The 21647-nt window shown below is 32.2% G+C and overlaps 2 protein-coding genes across 5 annotated transcripts; both read left to right on the forward strand.

Moving 5' to 3' along the window:
• Nucleotides 1-1131: 1131 nt before the first annotated feature.
• On the forward strand, nt 1132-4486 carry LOC129284878 (F-box protein SKIP19-like). 2 transcript variants are annotated; one of them, XM_054920373.1, is made up of 2 exons: nt 1132-1674; nt 3491-4486. In XM_054920373.1, exons 1-2 carry the CDS (start codon nt 1301-1303, stop codon nt 4110-4112), a joined length of 996 nt encoding a protein of 331 aa, XP_054776348.1. In that variant the 5' UTR covers nt 1132-1300; the 3' UTR covers nt 4113-4486. The 2 variants fall into 2 exon arrangements, with proteins under 2 accessions (XP_054776348.1, XP_054776349.1); XM_054920374.1 differs by having other exon boundaries at nt 1406-1674; nt 3418-4486.
• Nucleotides 4487-6962: 2476 nt separating this feature from the next.
• On the forward strand, nt 6963-11392 carry LOC129285787 (cytochrome b561, DM13 and DOMON domain-containing protein At5g54830). 3 transcript variants are annotated; one of them, XM_054921673.1, is made up of 3 exons: nt 6963-10080; nt 11070-11133; nt 11251-11392. In XM_054921673.1, the coding sequence occupies exon 1, from the start codon at nt 7241-7243 to the stop codon at nt 9959-9961; it is 2721 nt and encodes a 906-aa protein (XP_054777648.1). In that variant the 5' UTR covers nt 6963-7240; the 3' UTR covers nt 9962-10080; nt 11070-11133; nt 11251-11392. The 3 variants fall into 3 exon arrangements, with proteins under 3 accessions (XP_054777648.1, XP_054777647.1, XP_054777646.1); XM_054921672.1 differs by having other exon boundaries at nt 6963-11133; XM_054921671.1 differs by having other exon boundaries at nt 11000-11392.
• Nucleotides 11393-21647: the final 10255 nt, after the last annotated feature.

Raw genomic sequence — 21647 nt, forward strand, 5'->3', positions numbered from 1 at the left:
CATGCATGTTAAAAATTTCTTGCTATCACAGTTTTTTCAGAAGGGAGTATTATCTTTTGGGACATTCAACATATGCTAGGTTCTCTTAGCTTGGTTTCAATGGAACGAATTAATCAATATTTGATTCCTCTATTTTCTTTGCTTTATTTTGTTGACTTATGAATTGAAATTTTTATTGGCTTTAATTTTATCGTTTGACTTGTTATCCAAAAAATAATTTAATAGATAGGATTGAGTAAATATTAGAACCAATTTATTGTTACGCATAACACTTGATAGTATGTAAATTCAACAAATAATTTATTGTTACTTATAATAATGTGTAAATTCAATAAATGAATTATGAGTTTCCAAATTACGATGGAAAGTATTACATGCAAAGACAAGATAATTTTAGATTAAACTATATATTTTACCCAAAAATTACATGTGCTGCCAAAAAAAATGCTCAACTAAAAATACTTTGACACAGTAGCTCTTCTAAAGTAATCAATTTAAATGCTTATTTTTATCAATACACCGTAATTTTCCACAGTGTTTCGCTAAAAATAAGAAGGAAAAAAAAAAACAGCTTTGGAATTTTATGACACTCAATTGACTGCACCGATTTATTATCTCTTCTCAATATCACTGTAAATGCTGCCTAAAAGTTGGTCATAAAATGCCATTAACAAAGGCAAATTGAGATTGTCTCCAAGAGATGGTAATTTTGTGTTATAAATTTCACATCACATTAGTATGATATGATTTATAAGTCAGCTAAATATTTTTTTTTATAAGGTATTTTTTGGAAGTGAGTTTTATCTAAAGAGTCTAAAGAGTTTATAATCATAATATTGTTGCTCCCATTTGCCTTTTACAAAAAGAGCTACTGACGGAAAGGCTGACCCATTGGTGTGCTAAGATGGCATTGAACTCTGCACCTGGACTTCATTTTCTCCAACCTGAGCAGATTTTCTGTGACAGTCGTCTGTGACCCTCCATAAGCTAAAGCTAGTATTTTTGTATTTTTTTTAGCTTTTTTTCCTTGCTTATCCAAAAAAAAAAATAGCTAATTGAGATTGTCAAAAAAATAAAAACATATTCTCTAGGAGATTTTTTTTTTTTTGGGGGGGAGCGAAGATCCAAAAAACCACGCGTTTTATTTGAGATTGAGAAGTTTGGTTGAGGTCTCAAAAGTCAAAAGCCCAGTTTTCATTTCACCGCCAATGGTAAGAACGAGGGTTTCGATTTTGAAACCATCAAGTTTTCCGGTTTTCTCGCAGAATCGGTTTCTGGGGGAACTAAGGAAGCTTCAATCATGTCGTCGTATTCGTCTTCTTACTCGGCCTCGTCTTCGTACTTGTCTTCGAACGAACTATCTGATAATGAGGAACGTGAAACCAGGAACTGGCTGGACCTTCCTCGGGACGTGACGGTGACGATTCTCCTGAAACTCGGCGCTGTAGACATCCTCACGAGGGCTCGGTGTGTATGCACTTCGTGGCGGAGCATCTGCAAGGACCCTACCATGTGGCGCGCCATTGACATGCAAAATCCGGGGGATCTCCATGATATGCCTTACGATTTGGGGATTATGTGCCGCCACGCTGTTGACCGAAGTTGTGGTCAATTGGTCGATATTAATATCGAATACTTCGGTACTGATGATCTGCTCAAGTACATCACTGATAGGTAAGCTGAAAACACTTTTCTGTTGTTATTTTTCGAACGTTCTAGGTAGCTGGTTTTCGTAGGTTTGTGGAGTAAGAAATTCTATGGCTCTGGATTTCCCATTTTTGGGTACTGTCATTACCATGAGTTTCTTTCAATTGTGTGGTACTGAGGGATATGATTGTTTATTTGCGTCCTTTCTTCAGAAAGGGATTGGCATGTTTGGAAGTGAAAATTGAATGCATTCTGGATTGCGGAAGCACTTTTAGGGTTATGTTTCCTTAAGTTGCGACCGTTTCGAACGAGGAAGATTCCTTTCCTTTTCACGGGGGTCCTTTTGTATTGCGTTATAGGGAACATATTAGGTTGGAAATGCAAATAGTGGTCTTGCTGGAGGCAATAATTAGATGTATCGTTTTCTATTCGTTACAGTGCAATGAGTTTCGGTCACTTGATGTTACTGCAGATTTAATCTTAACTTTGAAGTTAATGAAATGGAGTTCTCCTTCTACCATGAAAGTGAAGGCCCAAGAACTATGCTATATATTCATGAACCTAAAGGAGCTCTAGATGGGTGTACATAATTAGAAGTAGGGGGTAATTGTTGGAAGAGAGGAGCAGTTTCTAGCTGGTTTGGAGGGACTGAAAGCCCAGGGTTGTGATTTAGTTTTGGAGACCCTTTGCCTGGATGAAAGTAGATGACTTGGATGAAAAGCACAATGAATTTGTTTAAAATTTGGGTAGAGCACTAGGAATTTACATTAATATCATTATCTAATACCTGTCTCTGATAAAGATGTTTGCTGTAATTTTCTTAATGAAGGATATCAAATGTAATTAGTTAAAGCTTAAGAGAGATAATTATGGTTGATTGACTTGATTCTGATCCTGATTTTCATAATTGGTCACTTTTTGACAAGGAAGACTACAGAAACATAATTCTCGTGTGTTAGCTGTTCAATGTGTGAAAGATAGAGAGGAAGGTTATGGATCTTATCATTAAAGGCTTATTTTCCTTTTGTTTTCTTCCTTTCCCCTTTTTAAGTTCAGAGTTTTAGACAATGCTTCTCCTTTCCGTGGATTGACTTTATGATTGTTATATTGAAAGATGAAAGTAGATGCCATCCAAGGTTAATTCGGGTGATAAGGATAGGGATGGGGTGTGGGTAGTGGTCTAAGATTCAAATCCTCATGATATCAACTACATGGATCACACGACGCTGTTGTGTTCCATTAGCAACCAATTTTTCAAATATATCATTCAGTAAGAGCCTTGATTTGATAATTTCTTTGAGTGTTTCCTTTGACCTCCCTCTACATATTTTTATAGGACTAAAGACTATCTACCAAACTTGTCTCATTGGTGCTTCTATTGGCCTTTGCATTTGTCCAAACCACCTAAAATGATTTATGATTTTCTACTATCTTTTCCTCATATATTTTCTTTGTAGATATTTTTTTCTCCTCATATGAACACACATCCACCTCAATATCCTTATCACCAATCTTTTGCTCTTATTGCCTCTTCATCTCCCAACATTCACTACCATATAGTACCACTAGTATAAAAGTAGTTTGGCAAAACTTTTTTTAAGCTTAGGCTTAGCATGTATTTTGCGGTCACAAATGACTTCTGATGTCTTCGTGAAGAAAAGATGAGCCTGACATTAGTTAATTGTCGTTTTTATATTTTGGAACCTATATGTCCTTTTATGTGCCTGCACATGCTGTTAAACTCTTTGTTTATGTATTTTGACTATGTAGGTTTTACTCATTTCTGGGAGAGTATTTTGATGTTAACATCACCGCCCTTTCATCGTGTCTTGTTATGTTACAGTACAAGCCACCTACGTTGTCTTAGGCTTGCTTGCTGCGATGATATATCAGATGAGGGATTGTGCGAAGTTGCTGGGAAACTTCCACTGTTGGAGGAACTTGACATTTCAATTGGCAACATATCTAAGCGTTCTCTTGAAGTTATTGGCCGAAACTGCCCTCGTATAAAATCCTTGAAATTCAATATGGAAGGTTTCAGACGTCCTCACATTGAATCTGATGATGAGGCCTTTGCTGTTGCTAAAACCATGCCTGAGCTGCGCCATCTCCAGCTTTTTGGTAACAAGCTGACTAATGTTGGTCTGCATGCCATTCTTGATGGTTGTCCTCACCTTGAATCCCTTGACCTGCGACAGTGTTTCAATATTAATTTGGAAGGAACTTTGGGAAAAAGATGTGCTGAACAGATCAAAGATTTACGGCGTCCGAATGATCCTACTAATGACTACCCTTTTGATGCCACAGTTCGTGATGTTGGATCATTGGATGAAGACTATCCCTTGGGGATCTCAGACACAGATTTCTTGTCAGATGATGATTATGAGTTTGACTATTATGCATTCTCAGACGGCAGTGATTTCTCTGACAATGTCGGCTATTATTTTGATCCTGATACCTATTAGCAAAACATGAAGCAACTTGAAGAAAATAGGTGCTTCGAAAATTCTACTTTTCATCCTTTTGTGGCTCTCTCTTGAAGATTGTGACGAAAGGAGAAGTTTCTCAGTACGTTAAATTCAAGTCATCTGGATCTAGTAGGGGTTGATGCCTTTTTTAATGAATATTGTATACGGAGACAGCCTAACTGATCGAATATATGTAGTCTCTCACTGGAGAAGATAGGTGATAATTATTTGGAACGTCTATGAGATACCTGCATGGTTTGTAAGCTTCCCTTATGTTCTTTGCCACCTGATTTAAGGTTTTTTCGGTTGTAGTCCCTGATTTAAGTTTTTAATTAGTATATCGCATATCAAAATTGATCCATTGAAACATTGTTTCGATTCGGTCCTTTAATTATGAGTTGTGCCAATTAAGTCCTTTAACAGATATCTTATACCATGAGATCAAAGAGATGTGACGCGTATGTTAAGTTAAAAGAGTGAACTTCAATGGATTAAAGGGTAGATTTAACCATTTTCCTCCTTTTTTTTTTTTCAAATAACCTAGAATTTTAACTCTAGTCATATACTTCGAAAGGTGTGTCTTTTGGCTTCACGGTGCTCAGACTCATTTTCCTCTCAAGTTTCAACTGTTGGAACCTTCATGGTGTTTCTTCCGGAATGTTACATATTTGAACAACAACATTAAAAATATTAATTAGAGGATTTATATTTGATTCAGTGTTCACAGTTTAAAAGGTGGATACAAAATAAAAAGATAAGTAACAATAAACTTTCATTTAAATAATCATTTAACCCATTGGGTTCATCGGGTTTTTTAAGTTAAAAATTAATTCATGAAGTGATTACTTAGTTAACTGAACAGTCTTGTGACTAGTTATCAAGTCAAACCGATTGGACTAGTTTTAATTTGCAAATAGTGATTATGTGTTGTGAACAAGCTCAATTAAGGTTATCAAACTGATGAGATTAAATAAACTCATAAAATTAAGATAAACTCATAAAATAGATATTCTCGTATTGTAAAATCATAAAAATTTACCTCTATTAATATTTAATTATAAAATACTTTTATAAAAATAAGTTAAGTAGGGTAACAATAAATAGAATAAACTTTGGATAACTTTAATGTATAATTATATGGTTCAAATTATATTATCTTAAAAATTCATTATATCCTATAATCTGTAAATGTTACTGAACATCACAATGTTTTTGGGGTCAAACTGAACATCAAATTTAAATAAAATTCAAACATAAATAGAGAATTTTCAAAAAAAAAAAGTATTACAAAAATTATCCATTTGTTATTCTTAAAACCTGTGGAAATTAATTTTTTTAGTGGAAAAAACACAATCATATTTCCAAAAGATTTGGGAATAGCATATATAGCATATGTTCTAGCATCTGAACATTTGATTTGTCTCAAAATGTTCCAAGTTATGAATCGCTCGTGTGCCGTGTTAACACAAATTTCTACCGATTCTGTGTGCATGGCAAGCAATTTCACTCGAGTTTGCAAATAAGCGAGTTTATATACGAGTCAACTCATTTTTCTTAGATACAAACGTTAATTCGGTCAACTCAGCAAGTTGACTCGTGTTTTTGACAACTACAAGCTCAACCCAATGAGCCCCTCGCTCAAAGTCCAAGTTCACTTTAGGTCTAAGTTGTTGCCCCTCGCTCTCGGCCTCTCGCCTTCGTCTTCTCATTTGATGATCTGAGTCGAGTCATCTCCTAATCTGTTTCCCAAACCCACAGTCACAGGCCACAACGAGGAGATATGTTCGAAGACCGAAGTCCTCTACTGAAATTTCATCATCTTTGACTTTGATTATATGTCCTCTTCGTTTGTCTAGTCAGTCCCTCCGTTCCTCGACTCCTCCCTCAAATTTTGAGTTATTGCTACACCTAATGCTGAGGTCCGAGTCTGCTTTGAATGTGTTATTTTGTTAGGATTTCCTCCAGGTTATATTGAGTATGGTCTTATGGAGAAGGAGGCACTTTAATAGTTTAACATAAGCTATCAGAAGAAAACCATTCACATTGCTCTTGCTAAACCAAAAGGAGAAAGCTTGTCCATACATATTCAATATCCTTCCTTAACTTCTCGAAGATGGCCATCTTACTAATTCAGTAATTCTTTGGTCTGTGAATGCATTATCAATAGATCATGAGTCGCTGTATGCTTTCCCTACATTTTAGTTGTTTGGACCTAAAATGTCAACATTCAAATAAAAACTCCATATAACAAGAAATGAAAAGTCAGGCTCAATACAATATTCAATGAAATAGAGTCTAATCCATTTAAAATAGATCTTTCAGACTAAGTAAGCATTGAGTTATGAATAGAACATAACTATTAAAACTTGTAGCAACTACCCAAGTCAAGTAGGAATAAATTTTTTGGCATCAAGCATCTAGGCTCTTAATTTTGCATATGCAACAAACTTATACGAGCATTATAAAAAGAGTTCTAGAAAAAAAAAAGGTAGTAACTAATAACAAAAAATTCAAATAGTTCATCATTCAATTTATCCTTTATATCACTTCATCACTCAATTTTTTATAAAAAATTGAAATTGAGAGTTAGTTATAAGTAGAATGGGAAGGATAATCTGCTGCAGAAGAAAAAAAAACTTGAAAGAAAATTAAAATTAAAAAATAGACGTGGTGGTCAATATAACTTCTAATTAATACCATGACCCATTCATTATTCAAGCTTCCAGTGACTTATAAAAAATGTGTTTTATATTCACTAAAAATTCTATGAAGTTGATGTGATTTTCCCCGATCATAATATCATGGCAACGGAATAATTCGAATAAAGTTGTTATCGTCAACAAATTGAACACCATTTCCATGCAACTCTGCTGTTTATTGTCTCGGTGCTAAGCAACCTAAGATCTCGCCTTTCGTGCTCCCACGTCAACCCCAACGTGCAACAACAAACTTTTAAAATTACAATTACAATCCTGATCGCCCAACGACACTTCCACCGGCGGCGGCGGCGATCTCGCCCTCCGGCACCTCCGTCTTCTTCTGGGTTCCTCGCTGTTTGATAAGCGGCAATTCGGGTCCGAAGGATTGGGCGGATAGTAGATCTTTTAAATTTGGATCCCATCCTCATGGTTCACAAATCCGTACTCATATCATTCCTTTTCAACTTCCTGTTCTTCGGGTATGCGGATCCCGGTGGGAATTGCGGCCGGAACAGCCCACTTGTCGATTTGGAGTCCGAGTTCAAAATGGTTCAGCACCAGCTGAGAGGGTATGTGAAAATCATTGATGATTGTTCATTTAGGGTTTCACAATTCGATATGCTTTCTGGGTCCGATGTCCATTGGTGGGGTGCAACCGATTCTGATTTCGACAACCTCACTGCGGGATTCATTGTGTCTGATCATAAATTGAACGATACTTACAAGAATGCTAGCTTTGTCGTGCGTTTGATGGAGAATATTACATGGGATATGATCCAGGTCCTGGCTGTGTGGGATATCCCCACTGCCTCGGATTTTGGGCATGTCATGCTTGGGGAGTTGATGAATGGTACTGCGATTTCTCCCAGTCCTAGTTTGGCTCCTTCGCCTTCAAGCAACGCTGGTCGTGGGGCGGACAGAGGTCGTAATCACACGGAGCCAACTATGTTTGAGAACTGTAAGGTGTTATCAAAGGCTTTCAGAGTTAGGTGGACGCTAAACGTTAAGGAGGATTTTGTTGATATTGGGTTGGAGGCCGCTACTGGAATTCTAAATTACATGGCATTTGGTTGGGCAGACCCGAATTCTTCTAGTTCTGAACTCATGATTGGAGCTGATGTGGTTGTGACAGGGTTTAAGGAAGATGGTTTGCCACTTGTAGATGACTTTTACATTACCAAGTACAGTGAGTGTATGAACAAGAGCGATGGATTGCCGGAAGGGGTTTGTCCTGATTCAGTTTATGAAGCGTCAGAAGGGGTTTCTTCAGAAAACAACACAAAGTTAATTTATGGGCATAGGAAGGATGGGGTCTCATTTGTTCGATATCGGAGGCCATTGAGTAAGGTGCAAGAAAAGTATGATCACCCAGTGAACCATACAGCAAATATGACAGTGATTTGGGCTTTGGGGTTGATTAAACCTCCTGACTCTTTTTGGCCTTACTATCTTCCTCAAAATCATGGGGGACCACCATTTGAGACATATGGGCATTTGGTGTTGAATGTGTCACAGCATTTGAATGACTGTCTAGGTCCTATTGATGCAGAAGATAAGGAAGATCAAGATATTATCATTGCAGATGCAAAAGTTCCATTGGTAGTTTCATCTGGCCCCGCATTACATTACCCAAACCCTCCAAATCCAGCTAAAGTTCTTTACATCAACAAAAAGGAAGCTCCTGTCTTAAGAGTGGAGAGAGGGATGCCAGTTAAGTTTTCAATACAAGCTGGGCATGATGTTGCACTTTATATCACATCAGATCCAATTGGTGGAAATGCAACCTTGAGGAATTTGACCGAGACCATTTATTTTGGAGGCCCTGAAGCCGAAGGAGTTCAAGCCAGTCCCAAAGAGTTAGATTGGGTTCCTGACAGGAACACTCCTGATCATATCTACTATCATTCATTGTTTGAACAGAAGATGGGTTGGAAAGTGGAGGTAGTTGATGGGGGCCTGTCAGACATGTACAATAGCAGTGTTGTTCTGGATGATCAACAGGTTACTTTCTTTTGGACATTGGCAGAGGATACAATATCTATTGCAGCTCGTGCTGAGAAAAAAAGTGGATATCTTGCAATAGGATTTGGAACTGGAATGGTAAAAAGTTACGCTTACGTAGGATGGATTGACGAAAATGCTGTTGGTCGTGTAAACACTTATTGGATTGATGGAAAGGATGCCTCAAGTATACATCAAACGAATGAGAATTTGACATATGTCAGATGCAAAACAGAAAATGGCATCATTACTTTGGAATTTACGCGTCCTTTGAATCCATCTTGTAATCAAGGGGATAGGCCAGAATGTAAAAATATCATTGATCCCACCACTCCTCTTCACATTGTTTGGGCAATGGGTGCTTCATGGGATTATGAACATCTTAGCGAGAGGAATATGCATTCTCTTACAAGCAGTAGGCCTATCCGTGTACTACTGATGCGTGGTTCTGCAGAAGCAGAGCAAGACTTGCTTCCTGTCCTAGCAGTGCATGGGATTATGATGTTTCTTGCATGGGGTATCTTGCTTCCTGGTGGTATATTGGCAGCCAGATATGCAAAGCATCTTAAGGGTGATTTATGGTACAGGATTCATATTTACATGCAATCCTCAGGGTTAGCTATTATTTTACTTGCCCTTCTCTTTGCTGTGGGAGAGCTGCAGGGTTTCTATGTCAGCTCTTTACATGTTAAATTTGGCATAGCTGCAATGTTCTTGGCTTGTGTACAGCCAGTGAATGCATCCCTAAGGCCTCAAAAACCAGGAAACGGGGAGCATTTGCCCATTAAGAGGCTTATTTGGGAGTACTTTCACATAATTGTTGGCAGATCTGCTATTGTCTTAGGGATTGCTGCACTGTTTAGTGGGATGAAGCATCTCGGCCAGAGATATGGTGCTGAGAATATTCACGGACTCAATTGGGCTTTGGCTATTTGGTTCTTAACACTTGCACTTGTGCTTGCCTATCTAGAGTACCGTGAAAAGGAGCTACGAAGGGATCATATATTTGGAAGAAGCAATTGGGTGTTTGGTAATCTCGAGTCAGACGATTCTCTTGATCTCTTGAGCACAAACAGGACAACTGCTGAGGAAGTTTTAGATTCCTCTTCAAGAATGGAAGTACAGTTAGAACCTTTGAGAAGATAGATGATTGTCTGATGGCAAGTTGCTGTTTTGAGCCAAGTTTGGCATATTCTTATATAATCTGTGGCCTGACAGGATCATTCATTTGCTTGGAGGCTTTTTCTTTCGAAAGCCGTTTTGAGGTACAGTTGGAGGCAATGGATCTTTTAGTCTTAGTTCAACAGATTTTGTATTGTGTGAAGAGTAGCATTCCTACAAGTGGATTTCCAATAGATAATACATCTTCAATTAAATAGATTACATTACTTTTCTTTCTAGTTGCTGCAATTTTCTCTTCTTGGCACCCACTGTTTGAAATTTCCCATATACTGTGGAGGTTGCAAGGGCTCTTCATTTGCTTGGAGACTTATTTAAAAAACAAAAAAGGAAAGAAGAGAAAAGGAAAGGAAAGAAAAAGAAATCGAAAAATAAAAAACTGTTGAGGCACATGGGGAGGCAGATGCTCTTTAGTCTCCGTTCTACCTAATGTTGCATCCTGTGCAGGGTAGATTTCCAGCATGCATTTCCTATAGCCAATACTTCTTCAGAGAAACTGGTTATATGATTTGTCTAGCCTAGCTGCCAGTCTTCTTTCCTTTCGTTTTCTTTTCCCCCCCATAAAAATAACAGAAATTGCACTTTACAGAAAAGTGAAAATTTTCTTGTGCATCATGGTAGTTCTTTATGTTTAGTTTGATAGTATCCTAGCCGTACTTGAGGCATGGAAAACAATTCAGCAAACAGTATTATTGTAAACTGTGAGATGCAGGAAGTAAAATATAATAGCACACTATTCTGATCAACCTTGGTAACACTAGATATGAGATCCAATGCGATTGCATGATGTCATATGCTATCAATTCCAGTGAATACAAGAGCTAAACAAAAACAATGTTTGGGGACCGAACCGCTGGGCAGAATTTATATATATGATTTGATATGTTAGAATTGATGGAAATTTATTACCTTCTTTTGCTGTGAATTATCCGGTGTTTCAGTTTATCTATTGCGACACCATTGTGAAAGATACATGTGCTAACAAGTGATTTTGTATGCCTACAGAATTTCTCTTATATACTTAAATCCCAACATTATATTTTATCACTGATCGATGTGGCTAGCTTTGGCCTAGGTGGTTCACACTTGCAAAGAAACTATTGCATCCAAGGACTAAGGACCGATGCCTCTATAATTTGGTAGGTGTTCCCATCGTCAAAATCAGGAATTTTTCAGTGTTTTGATCAAGCTGATCGGAATGAAGTTTTATTTCTCTTTGGAGATACCTGGAAGTATAATTTATTTAAACTTTTCAGGGCTCAATGTATGCCTGCATTTGACAGGCGAAGGGCATTGTATTGGCTGACACGAGTTTTTATGCCTCTTTCTGTGCCTAATGACCATGTCATAAACATTGTTTTGAGGGTTAATACTAGAGCTAGTAGAACCATATTATTACTTGTTTGTTGTAATGTTCACTGTCTCTTGAATTAAGCCATAGGTAGATTGAGAAAATTGGTAATAAATTTTTTTTCTTGGAGGCTGGGGGCTCGGCTCAGCTCAGCTCGGCTCGAGTTTTGGTGGTCTAGGTTTAGGACTGGTTGAGTAGAAATTGTTTTTTTTGAGTCATAGCAGTAAGCTCTGCTTTTAGGGGGACGCCTTCTGGTATAGTTTGCTTAACTTTTGCTCCTAGGCTTACTTTTCTCTTTGGTGAGAGAAATAAAATGAAAAATAAAACCAAAAAAACCATCATCTTTTAGTTTGAAGTAAAAACAAAAACAAAAGCCAATGGCTTTATACCACCAAACCTTTCTTCATTAAGGTCACAAGCGAGTCTGCGCACTCGTATGTAGGGGGTGGCTGCGTCTATTTTTTCTATAGCTATTTTTAATCTTGAAAAACTTGGAGCATTATTATGATCCACCTAGATTAATCTGAATCTTATCGTGTGAGATTGTTATTATCAACAAAAGTCTCATGATTATTTGGGAAATGTATTTGGTATTTTTATTTAATGCAATTTTAAATTTTAGGATTCAAATTCAAGATTTTAGGATAAATTGTTTCAACTTTCTCAATCAGTTGAATCAAATATTTATCAGTTTTTTATATGGTTATTTGATTTGATCATATTTGAATATCATGGGACCTAATTGTGACAGGTCCTTTAAAAGCATAAACTAATCCAATGCTACAAGAAAACTAATTATTAAAAAGAAAAGAGGCCCATTATCTGCTGGGTTTCATTAGAAGTGGTGGGCCAACAGCCCTACAAACACATCAATGTTGCCTCTCCACTGCATTTGAGGTTTAGAAGTAGGCATAATCAGAGCTGCCGTTTTATTAAACATTTCCTATTCTGATGTCAAGACCCACTACTTTATTTCCTATTTTACGGACATTGAAGCGTGGAGCTCATAACGTCAAACACAAATCAAATATCTATTTTAACTACACACACACACACAAATGTTCAATAACTCGGGGAATATACTTCATTCATAAGTTATTCCTATAAAAATGTGGTGCCATAAATTTGATGTAACATCTTGTGAGCCATTTAATGCTTGGTTTCAGGCTTTCTCTTTGTTTTTAATACTTTAATCTGAGCTTACAGTGATGTCTCCCCTTCAGAAGCAAAGATGGAACAGCTGATTTGTTTCAATAATCCAATTTGCTCTCGCATTGTTTCCTCCAGTTATATATATAATTACCTTTTGAAAGAAGTTGATTGCTTTTTTATAAATCAACTTTGTATAAAAAAAAATTGGATAATTAATTACTTTTTTTGAATGGTACCTTTTCATAATCTTCAATGCGTATAGTAAAAAGTTATTTAGAGAGAAAATAATTTTAAATGTTATATATTCAATAACTGTAAATTAAAAAAATAATTTTTAAACAATATCAATTATTTAACTATACGTCTTTTACTGTTATAAAGTAATTAAAAATAATTTAAATATAGGATCTAATAAAATACTTTTTCTTGGGTCATAATATATAGCATTTTTTATAAACCCTGCTTGATCCACAATATAGTGTTTTGATTAAGTTAAATATTATATTTATTCTTTTTAAGGGCACGTTTAGAAAGATATAAAAATTTTAAAAAAACACATAAATTAGTTATAATATTATAATATGAAGAAAGTATATAAATTTTTGATCCCCTCAAAAATCCTTTGTAAGGTTAAGAATCGACTTAGAAGATCAAGTTGTGATGCTACTATTCAAGGTGTCTGAATTCTTCAATTTAACTTCAAAAATCAAGGGTCATGTACTCATGTTCGAATTGATGAAATATTTTCACAATAAAAAAGAAGAATATATGAAATTTACGTAGAGAAAACTAGCACAAGGAACAAAGAACAAGACACAAAACAAGCAACTATTTTATCAGTTAAATATAAATAATTAAAAATTCAAATTATAATTAATTTATATATAATAATTTAGTTGAAAGAGATTTATTTTTTACTCGAAACATACTCTCATACTCTTTATGCATAAAAAAAAGAACTATATATTTTAGAAACTTCTGACCAAAAACAATATATATATATATATATATATGTATATATATTAGAAACTAAAAATAGAGTGGGCGTAAGCATCATGCAAGGGAGGATGAAACGCGGAGAGAGAGGAGGGAGAAGAATCAAGTGCATGAGGTGCAGAGAATAGGGCACAGCATAAGAGTGTAGGCCACGTCAGTCTACCCCCTCCTTAGATCCAAGTTCCACTGCATGCCCCTCTCACGTGATCTCTCTGCGACGCCGTCTTGGGCCACCAAATTACAGTACCACCCTCCCCGCTGTCCCTTTTTTTTTTTTTTTTTTTGGGAATTTAAATTACTATACCATGCTCTTTGCTCCGTGTGATGAGCACTTGTGTAATTAATTCATTAACTCTACTTGAAACTAAAATAAATTTTTAACTTTATTTTCATTTGAATGGCAAGTTTTCCTTTGGCCGGAAAAAACAAAAAAGAATGGAAAGTTTTCAAACCTAAATTACATTAATTTTTATAATCAATAAATAATATTAAAAAATATAATTAATATCCTATCAAATATCTTTAAAAGAATTAATCATTTAATTCTTCAACTTTTAACTCTCTTGTAACTCAATCCTTTAACTTTTGATTCACTTATAATTTGATCCTTATTTTTTAATTTTTAAAAAAAATTTCTTATAAAATAAGAGGGATAAAAAAATACTCATATATTATTCTAAAATATCCTTCTCTTATTCATTGATGTGAGATATAAATTAACATAAAAAAAATTAATAAAAATTCAGGGATTAATTTATAAGTGATTCAAAAGTTGAGAGATTGAGTTATAAGTGAATTAAAAGTTTGAAGACTAAAAAATCAAAATTTTCAATATCTTATATTACAGATAAAAGAATCATTTTAAAAAGGCAAAAAAGAGTATATTCTAGAATAGATAGGCAGTCCTCGATATAATTTACCTGATAAAATATTAAAATTTAAATTTATTAAGTGGGAATATAAGGTAAATTTAAAATTTTTTATTTAAATGAAAAAAAAAGTCAAAAACTTCTTTTATTTTTAAATAAAATCAATAACTTAATTATTTCTCTCTTGTTTAAGCCCGAGGGGTTTAAAGATACTCGGCCAGCATGTCAATATCCTCATCGATGTGAATTGACTATTAAAAGTAATTGAAAAATTACTTATTTGATGCCTATAATTTTTACCCAATTATAATTTAATTTATAAAATTTAATTTAATGCAATTCAATCTTTATTATTTTGAGACTAGTATTTTAAATTACTAAACTCTTTTAATTTTTTAAAGATTAAAAAATTTAAATAATTTTAATATTGGTAATTTTTTAAAATATAGATATCAATACTTTAATTGATTAAAATTATAAAAATTGAATTGGAATAGTTAAAATTTAAAAATTACGTTATAATATAATTAAAACTATAAAAATTGAGTTACAATAACTTAAAATTTAAAGAATGGGTTAAAACTGATGATCCACAACTCTAAGGGCATATGATTATTTTTTCCAAAAAGTTATATTATGATAGGTGAAATTGAAGATTAGCTCATGAATATAACTTATTATGAGAAATATTACTCCTCCTATACAGGATATAATTATTTTTTTAATTAATTTTGATTCAATATATAAATAATTTAATACTTGTAAAAACAATTTTTACTTTACTCCCAGTATTTATTAACATAATTTTTTATGTTCATGAATTCATGGCCCTCTTCTTACTCATTATAAATTAAAACTAAGGTCTAAGGATAAAAACATAATTTGTATTTTGATGAAAATAAAGATTTTATTGACATACAAATTTTTATTAAAAGATACTTATATTTTAAATCGGAGTGAGTATTAATCAAAAAATACTCCCTCCATGCCAATTTATAATATACTTTTGGGTTGAGATGGATTTGATATTTTAAAATATAAGGCATATTGATAAAAAAAAGTTTTTGCTAATGATATTTTTCTTATATTAGCCTTTTCATTTTCCCCTCTCATTAATATTCTTTTATAAATAGAGTATTAAATAAAAAATATTTTTAAAATTTATTATTTTAAAAAAATAAAATTATAAAGTATATTTAATAAACTTTATTATTATTTATTGATTTTATTTAAAATATTTGTAAATTAGGATGGGGAGTAGCATTTGATCATTTTGATGAAACCAGTGATAATCTAGCGGCTGAGCCGGAGATAATTACACACACCCACCCACGCATCACCCTCTGTTGCCCTTTAAAAAAAAAAAAAAACTTTTCTTTATGTTTTTTTTCTTTTTTTAATTTTTAATACACTTAGGATTACCCACTCATAGTCCTACACGTGCCTCTTGTTTTATCCATCAGTCGTTTAACAACTTTCTCTATTTTTTTAAATCACAAGATAATAAAAAATTGTAAATAAATTCAACAAATCTCAGCTCCAATAATTTTCTAGATTCAATCGGGAGAAATAAAAAAATGTCATGAGTCCAAGCTTCGCGCGAAAGCTCCCAAGTTCATCCTCTATAGATATGAACCAAAGAGAGTGAATTCTCCCAACATCAACCAAATCTCGATTCCAATCTTATTTATAAGACAAACAAAGAATAACTTTTCATCCTATTTATAAAATACTAATATGTTATTAACTTTTTGTTTTGAGTTTCATTTTTACATCCCATTAAATATTTACTCCTTTGATTATATTTATAACTTATAAATTACTTTCCACATATTGTACTGGAATTAAGGAAAAGTTTTAAAACTCATTAATTCTATTAAAAATTTAATAATTTTTTAAATTTATCTCTATTAAATATATACACATACTTTAATATTATATTTACTCCCTCCAACATTTAATTAAAGGCAATTGGGAAAAAAAATTAATGAAGTGATTTATAGACATGACAAAAATATATTCTCTTTTTACCTTATAAATAGGACTAGGAAGTACTGTGTCAATAAGAGAAAGTATAATGTTAAAATGTGTGATGGATCCCATGACACAGATGACATGGCATTAATGACAACGAAACTTAATGATGGTAATCATGAGCATGGTGGCATGAAAGAAACCTAAGGCGAAGAGCAAGGAGCCTAACACTTCCAATTCAACATGCTTAAAGACCCTTCACAATATATTAGAGATCCAATCACAAGAACTCAAACTAAAGCCATAAAACAAGCCTTATTTAGTCACGTGTAAGAAATTCAAGAGTTTGGAGAACATTGAGGCACTCCTTTCAAGCCCAAAGGAGAACATCTAGGCATGTATGATGTGTTTAAGATCCAAATCCATGAAGAGTCAAGCTCAAGAAGTGCAAACCCAAACCCAATAAAAGGACAACTACAAGTGGAGCCTCTTGCAAGTAAGGAAGCATAAAACCCTAATGAAAAAGTTAAGGCTGGTGTGAGTGAGTCCTTTATGATCCTTTGATTGTTTCCTTAATTGTTTTCTATTTTAGGGGTCATTTGACTTGATTTCCTTTCTTAAAGAGCGAGACTAGTCATAGTTTTTCATTTCGAGTATAGACAATGATTAGGATTAATTATCTTATTTTTAATTTCTAAGCTTTATAATCTCATAATTTTAGGATCACATCTCCTAAATTATATGGCTGAATATTTTTTCCTTTATTTTATATTATTTTCTTTCTCATTTTAGTATTAGAAAATTGGGTTTTTAATTTTAAGAAATAATCTTCTCTATGAGTTTATATATATTAGGCATGCTCCTTCTTGTAAACGGAAGAGAAGTTGAATAAAATTATTTATTTTAGAGTTTATAACTCTTATGAGCCTTAGTACTTTGTAGTGACATTCCGTGTGAGAAATAGACGTGATCAAAAATGTGATCAACTCTTGTGGTGTCTTCGAAGGTTGAGGTTCCTAGGAGTAGGTGCTCTGAAAGATTTTATCCTTGATCATTATCCTGTTGTTTATTTTATTTTTTTTATTTTCATCATAAATTTCGTCTCTTTTTTTATTTTTATGTTTTTGTTATGTTCAAGGATTCTGTTCCTAAATTAACACGATTTTACTTCCGCGTCCTCTATCAACATGTATATTTAAAAAGGGTAAACTTAAAAATCTACTAATTTTTTTAAAAAATTAATGAGTTGTAAAATTTTTATTGGTTTTGACAAAATATGTTAGAAACTACTTTTAATAAGCCAAATGGAGCAATTTCTGAGTTGGCTCTTGAGCATAGCAATGAATTAAAATAATATTTAAATTTTTATTAAAAGAAATGCGGACATTTAATACTCCATTTTATAAACACATGAAAAGCCATGAAAATATAAAGCCGTACTGCATGCCTTTTAAAATTATTTATTACCAATATTATTTAATTAATTGAAACGAGTGGGATTACAGATCAAGTCTTCACAAAATAATTATTTTATAATTAAATATGGTCGCAGAGCTAACCAATTTTGGGAAACGCAGACAGCGTGAGGATGGTTGACAGGTTTCACTATGTCGGTTGATAATGAAGTCAAACTAATTTAAACACAACAATTGGTAGCAGTACGTATTAGGAACCAACGTCGGTGCCTCCAGCTCTCCAGGAATTGAAATTATATTTGCATACTACCTAAGAAAAATATAAAATCAACTAACAATAATATTAATGATATAATAATCATATTAGTCATTAATGGCTGTAAACTTGTAGGAGAAAGGAGGAAAAATTTAAAAAAAAAATTGGCTAAAATGTATCAAAACTCTTTTAAACTTTAAAACAATTACGTATAACCCTCATCACTTTTAAAGTTTAAAATTCATCCCCTAACCTTTAATTTTATCTTGCAAAACCCCCTATTATTAATTATGTTATTCTTTTATAAAGGTTAAAATATCATTCAACTAAAAAATATTATTAAACAAAAATATTATATTGTATAACTATTAATAATAAATTTTTTTATATTTTTTTAGATAATTGAGGCATCGATAACCCAAAAAAAAAGTTATTATCACTATATAAAATTTTAAATATTTATGTGTGTATTAATTTTATCCATGTTTTATTGTTATCAATGGAGCATGATTTTATTATTTTAAAAGATAAATTTTTATTTATATTTTTAAATATTATTATGTTAGATTAATTTATCTTTTAATACTAGAAAGCTATGCACTACTGATAACAAAAAATGTAAAAAACTAACACAAAAGTAAATATTTAAAATTTTATAGGGTGATAATAACATTTATTTTGCTATTATCAATGCCTTAACTATCCATAAAATATAAAAAATTTATTATAAATAGTTATACAATATAATATTCTTATTTAATAACATTTTTTAGTGAAATGACATTTTAATCCTCATAAAAAAAATAACATAATTAATAATAAGAGATTTTGCCAAATAAAAGGGAGTTAATTTTAAACTTTTAAAGGTAAATGAGATTATATACACTTGTCTCAAAATTTAAAAAAGTTTTATGTATTGTAACCAAAAAAATTTTCCTCCCCTCCACAGCCCACCCTTTGTTTGATAAGGTGGAGGGCCTCCTATCCAAAACCTCCCCCCTCCAAATTAGGGGATCTTCTCCTTCCCTCCCATCCAACCAAACATAACCATAATAATTGTCCAATGTTTTGTCATTTTGTGACCAAAATAATTTCAAAGCTCTTGGTGAATGGTAATAACAGTCCACAATATTAGTGAAGCGATTGATAATAATAACAGTTCCACACAAGAGTTCTAATTACTCTTGGAGAATGGTGACCAAGAGATAGCTATCTATAAATTGATAAGTAGTGTATGAATTTTTGAGAAAAGAGGAGCCATGGTGGTCCCACCAACCACCTAAATTCCACAAGTGAATAAAAAATTGGACCTGCATTGAATCTCATTCAATCTCATCCCATCAACCATCTATCCTTTTGAGGAGAAGTTTGGTTTCACATCTCGATTCAAGCCAAAGAAATATATAATATTAATGTGCCTTGGATGATAATAAATAAATAAATACATGAATAACATCGAAATAGAGCTTAATTGCTCTATAAGAAGATGTATGCCTTTTCAATTGAACTAGCGTGATTGCTTGAATGAAAGAATAGTGAAAAATATTCAAGTATATTATGTCTCATCCTTAGACGGAAAAATCTAAACAAGTGCTATAGCCTCTATTTAAAGAAGTTAACTAAGCTTAGATATTATGAAAATGAAGAATCAGAAGGATTTCACTCTAATAAAATTGAATAAAAAAATACTGAATTGATGAAAAAAGGAATATTGAGTATCAAACCAATTTGTCTGTCCAAAAAATACCTTGAACAATTTAATACATATCAAACCATAGGCCTTTGGTTGATTCATAAGGGAAAGCACCAAATTAATCAAAGATATCAACGAAAAAGCTACGTTGATAAGAAAATTTTTAGATAAATCCATTAAAAGGTCCATTACAAGAATAACAGATCAAAAACTAACTGAAAATAAAGAAAAAAATTCATTATAATTTGTTTGTTCCTGAAAATATTTTATCCTCTAGAAGTCATAAAGAATTGAGAATTGTAATTTATTTCAATCTTAGGAATAGAAATATGGCATTTTACAATGAGAATAAAGTGTGAATAATTTATGTCAAATTTTGGCTACAAATAAAGATCTGGATACCTCACATTTTTTAAACACCAAGAGATGAAATAAAAACCAATCTTAACTGTGTCAACAATCTATCGCTTTTTTGTTAGTTAAAAAAAAAATTTTTAAAATAATATTTCCTTTATTTTAATTTATAAAAAAATTTTAAATAAAATTAAATATATTAATTAAGCACATTAAATATATTTTATAATGTTATTTTTAAAGAGAAAAATATAAACTTTTAAAAATACTTTTCATTTAATACTTTATTTATAAAAGAATATTAAAAAGAAAAATTTACCAAAAAAATATTAAAAAGAGGGAAAAGATAATAAAAAAGGTAATATTTTAAAAAATTATTAATAAAATTTTATTTTTTATCAATATGTATATTAAGAGATTTAACCAATTATAAAAGTGTCATATAAATTATGGTGAGGTAATGCGTTCAAGTATCTACATTTCAACAGATTGAAATCAAGGGTTAGACCTAGTAGGTATCAAATGCTTTCCACTCAAAAAAAGTAGGAATCAACTGCTTCTTTTATGTTGGCCAAGAAAAAAAAGAGCTTATTTTATAATAAAAGAAATTAGTTCATAAATATTTTAATTAAACTATTTGGAATACTCAAAAGATGTGGAAATAAAACTATTGGTATAAAAGATGGATGATACTATTATAAATTATTAGTATATTAAATAAAAGTGTATTTTTTTTAAATATTTTTCGAGAAACATTCAATACTATAAACTATTAGTAGGAATAAGTTTAATCTTAAATTTTCAAGTAATTAAAATGAAACATTTTTATTCTTACCTTCAAATTCTCTAACAATTAACGTTGGAGGGAGTCCCAATTAATATTTTTTAACGGTCAACGTCGGAAATTTAATGGTAAGAATAAAAATGTTTCTTTTTAATTACTTTAAGAGTAAAATCTCTTCTCTAATAGTTTAGGGTGATGGGTGCTTTTTAAAAAATACTTCAAGAAAAAAATACACATTTACCCTTCATATATTATTTATTCTTTTTTATTATATTTGTCTTTTTTTAAGGATACTGCATATAGATTATAATATATAATGTATATGTAAAAATATGACATATTAATTAGACATGCCTTTCATTTAATGCATCTAAAAACAAAATAATGAAACGGAGAAAGTACATTCATTATGTAATATGTTGGTAAATATTTTTTAAATAAAAGCATTCTTAAACCATATAAAAAGAAAAAGCAAATAAAAAGATGAGGTGCTTTGTCAAGTTTTATAATAAAGCGGTGGAACGTAAAAACTATTCCCACCTTTTTTTACTGTTCACATTTATTTGTTCTATTAATTAAAAATAATTTTATTTGAAGTATTGTTAGATATTAAGTGTGGACACCTTTTTGTGTGAAAATTTAAACATTAGTTCTTTATATAATAGAAACTAACCTCTTATATTAGACTCAACTTTTATTGTTAACTATTCCCTCCTTTTTTAAATGTAGGAGTTAAAAAAATTAAGAAAAGTACTTGAGTTAATTAATTGTAAAATTACATGTTCTAATTTTCTTAAAATGCATGATTA

The sequence above is a fragment of the Prosopis cineraria genome, unplaced genomic scaffold, assembly GCF_029017545.1.
Source record: "Prosopis cineraria cultivar Desert tree isolate PC_DT_omini unplaced genomic scaffold, ASM2901754v1 PC11, whole genome shotgun sequence".
Classification (NCBI taxonomy): domain Eukaryota; kingdom Viridiplantae; phylum Streptophyta; class Magnoliopsida; order Fabales; family Fabaceae; genus Prosopis; species Prosopis cineraria.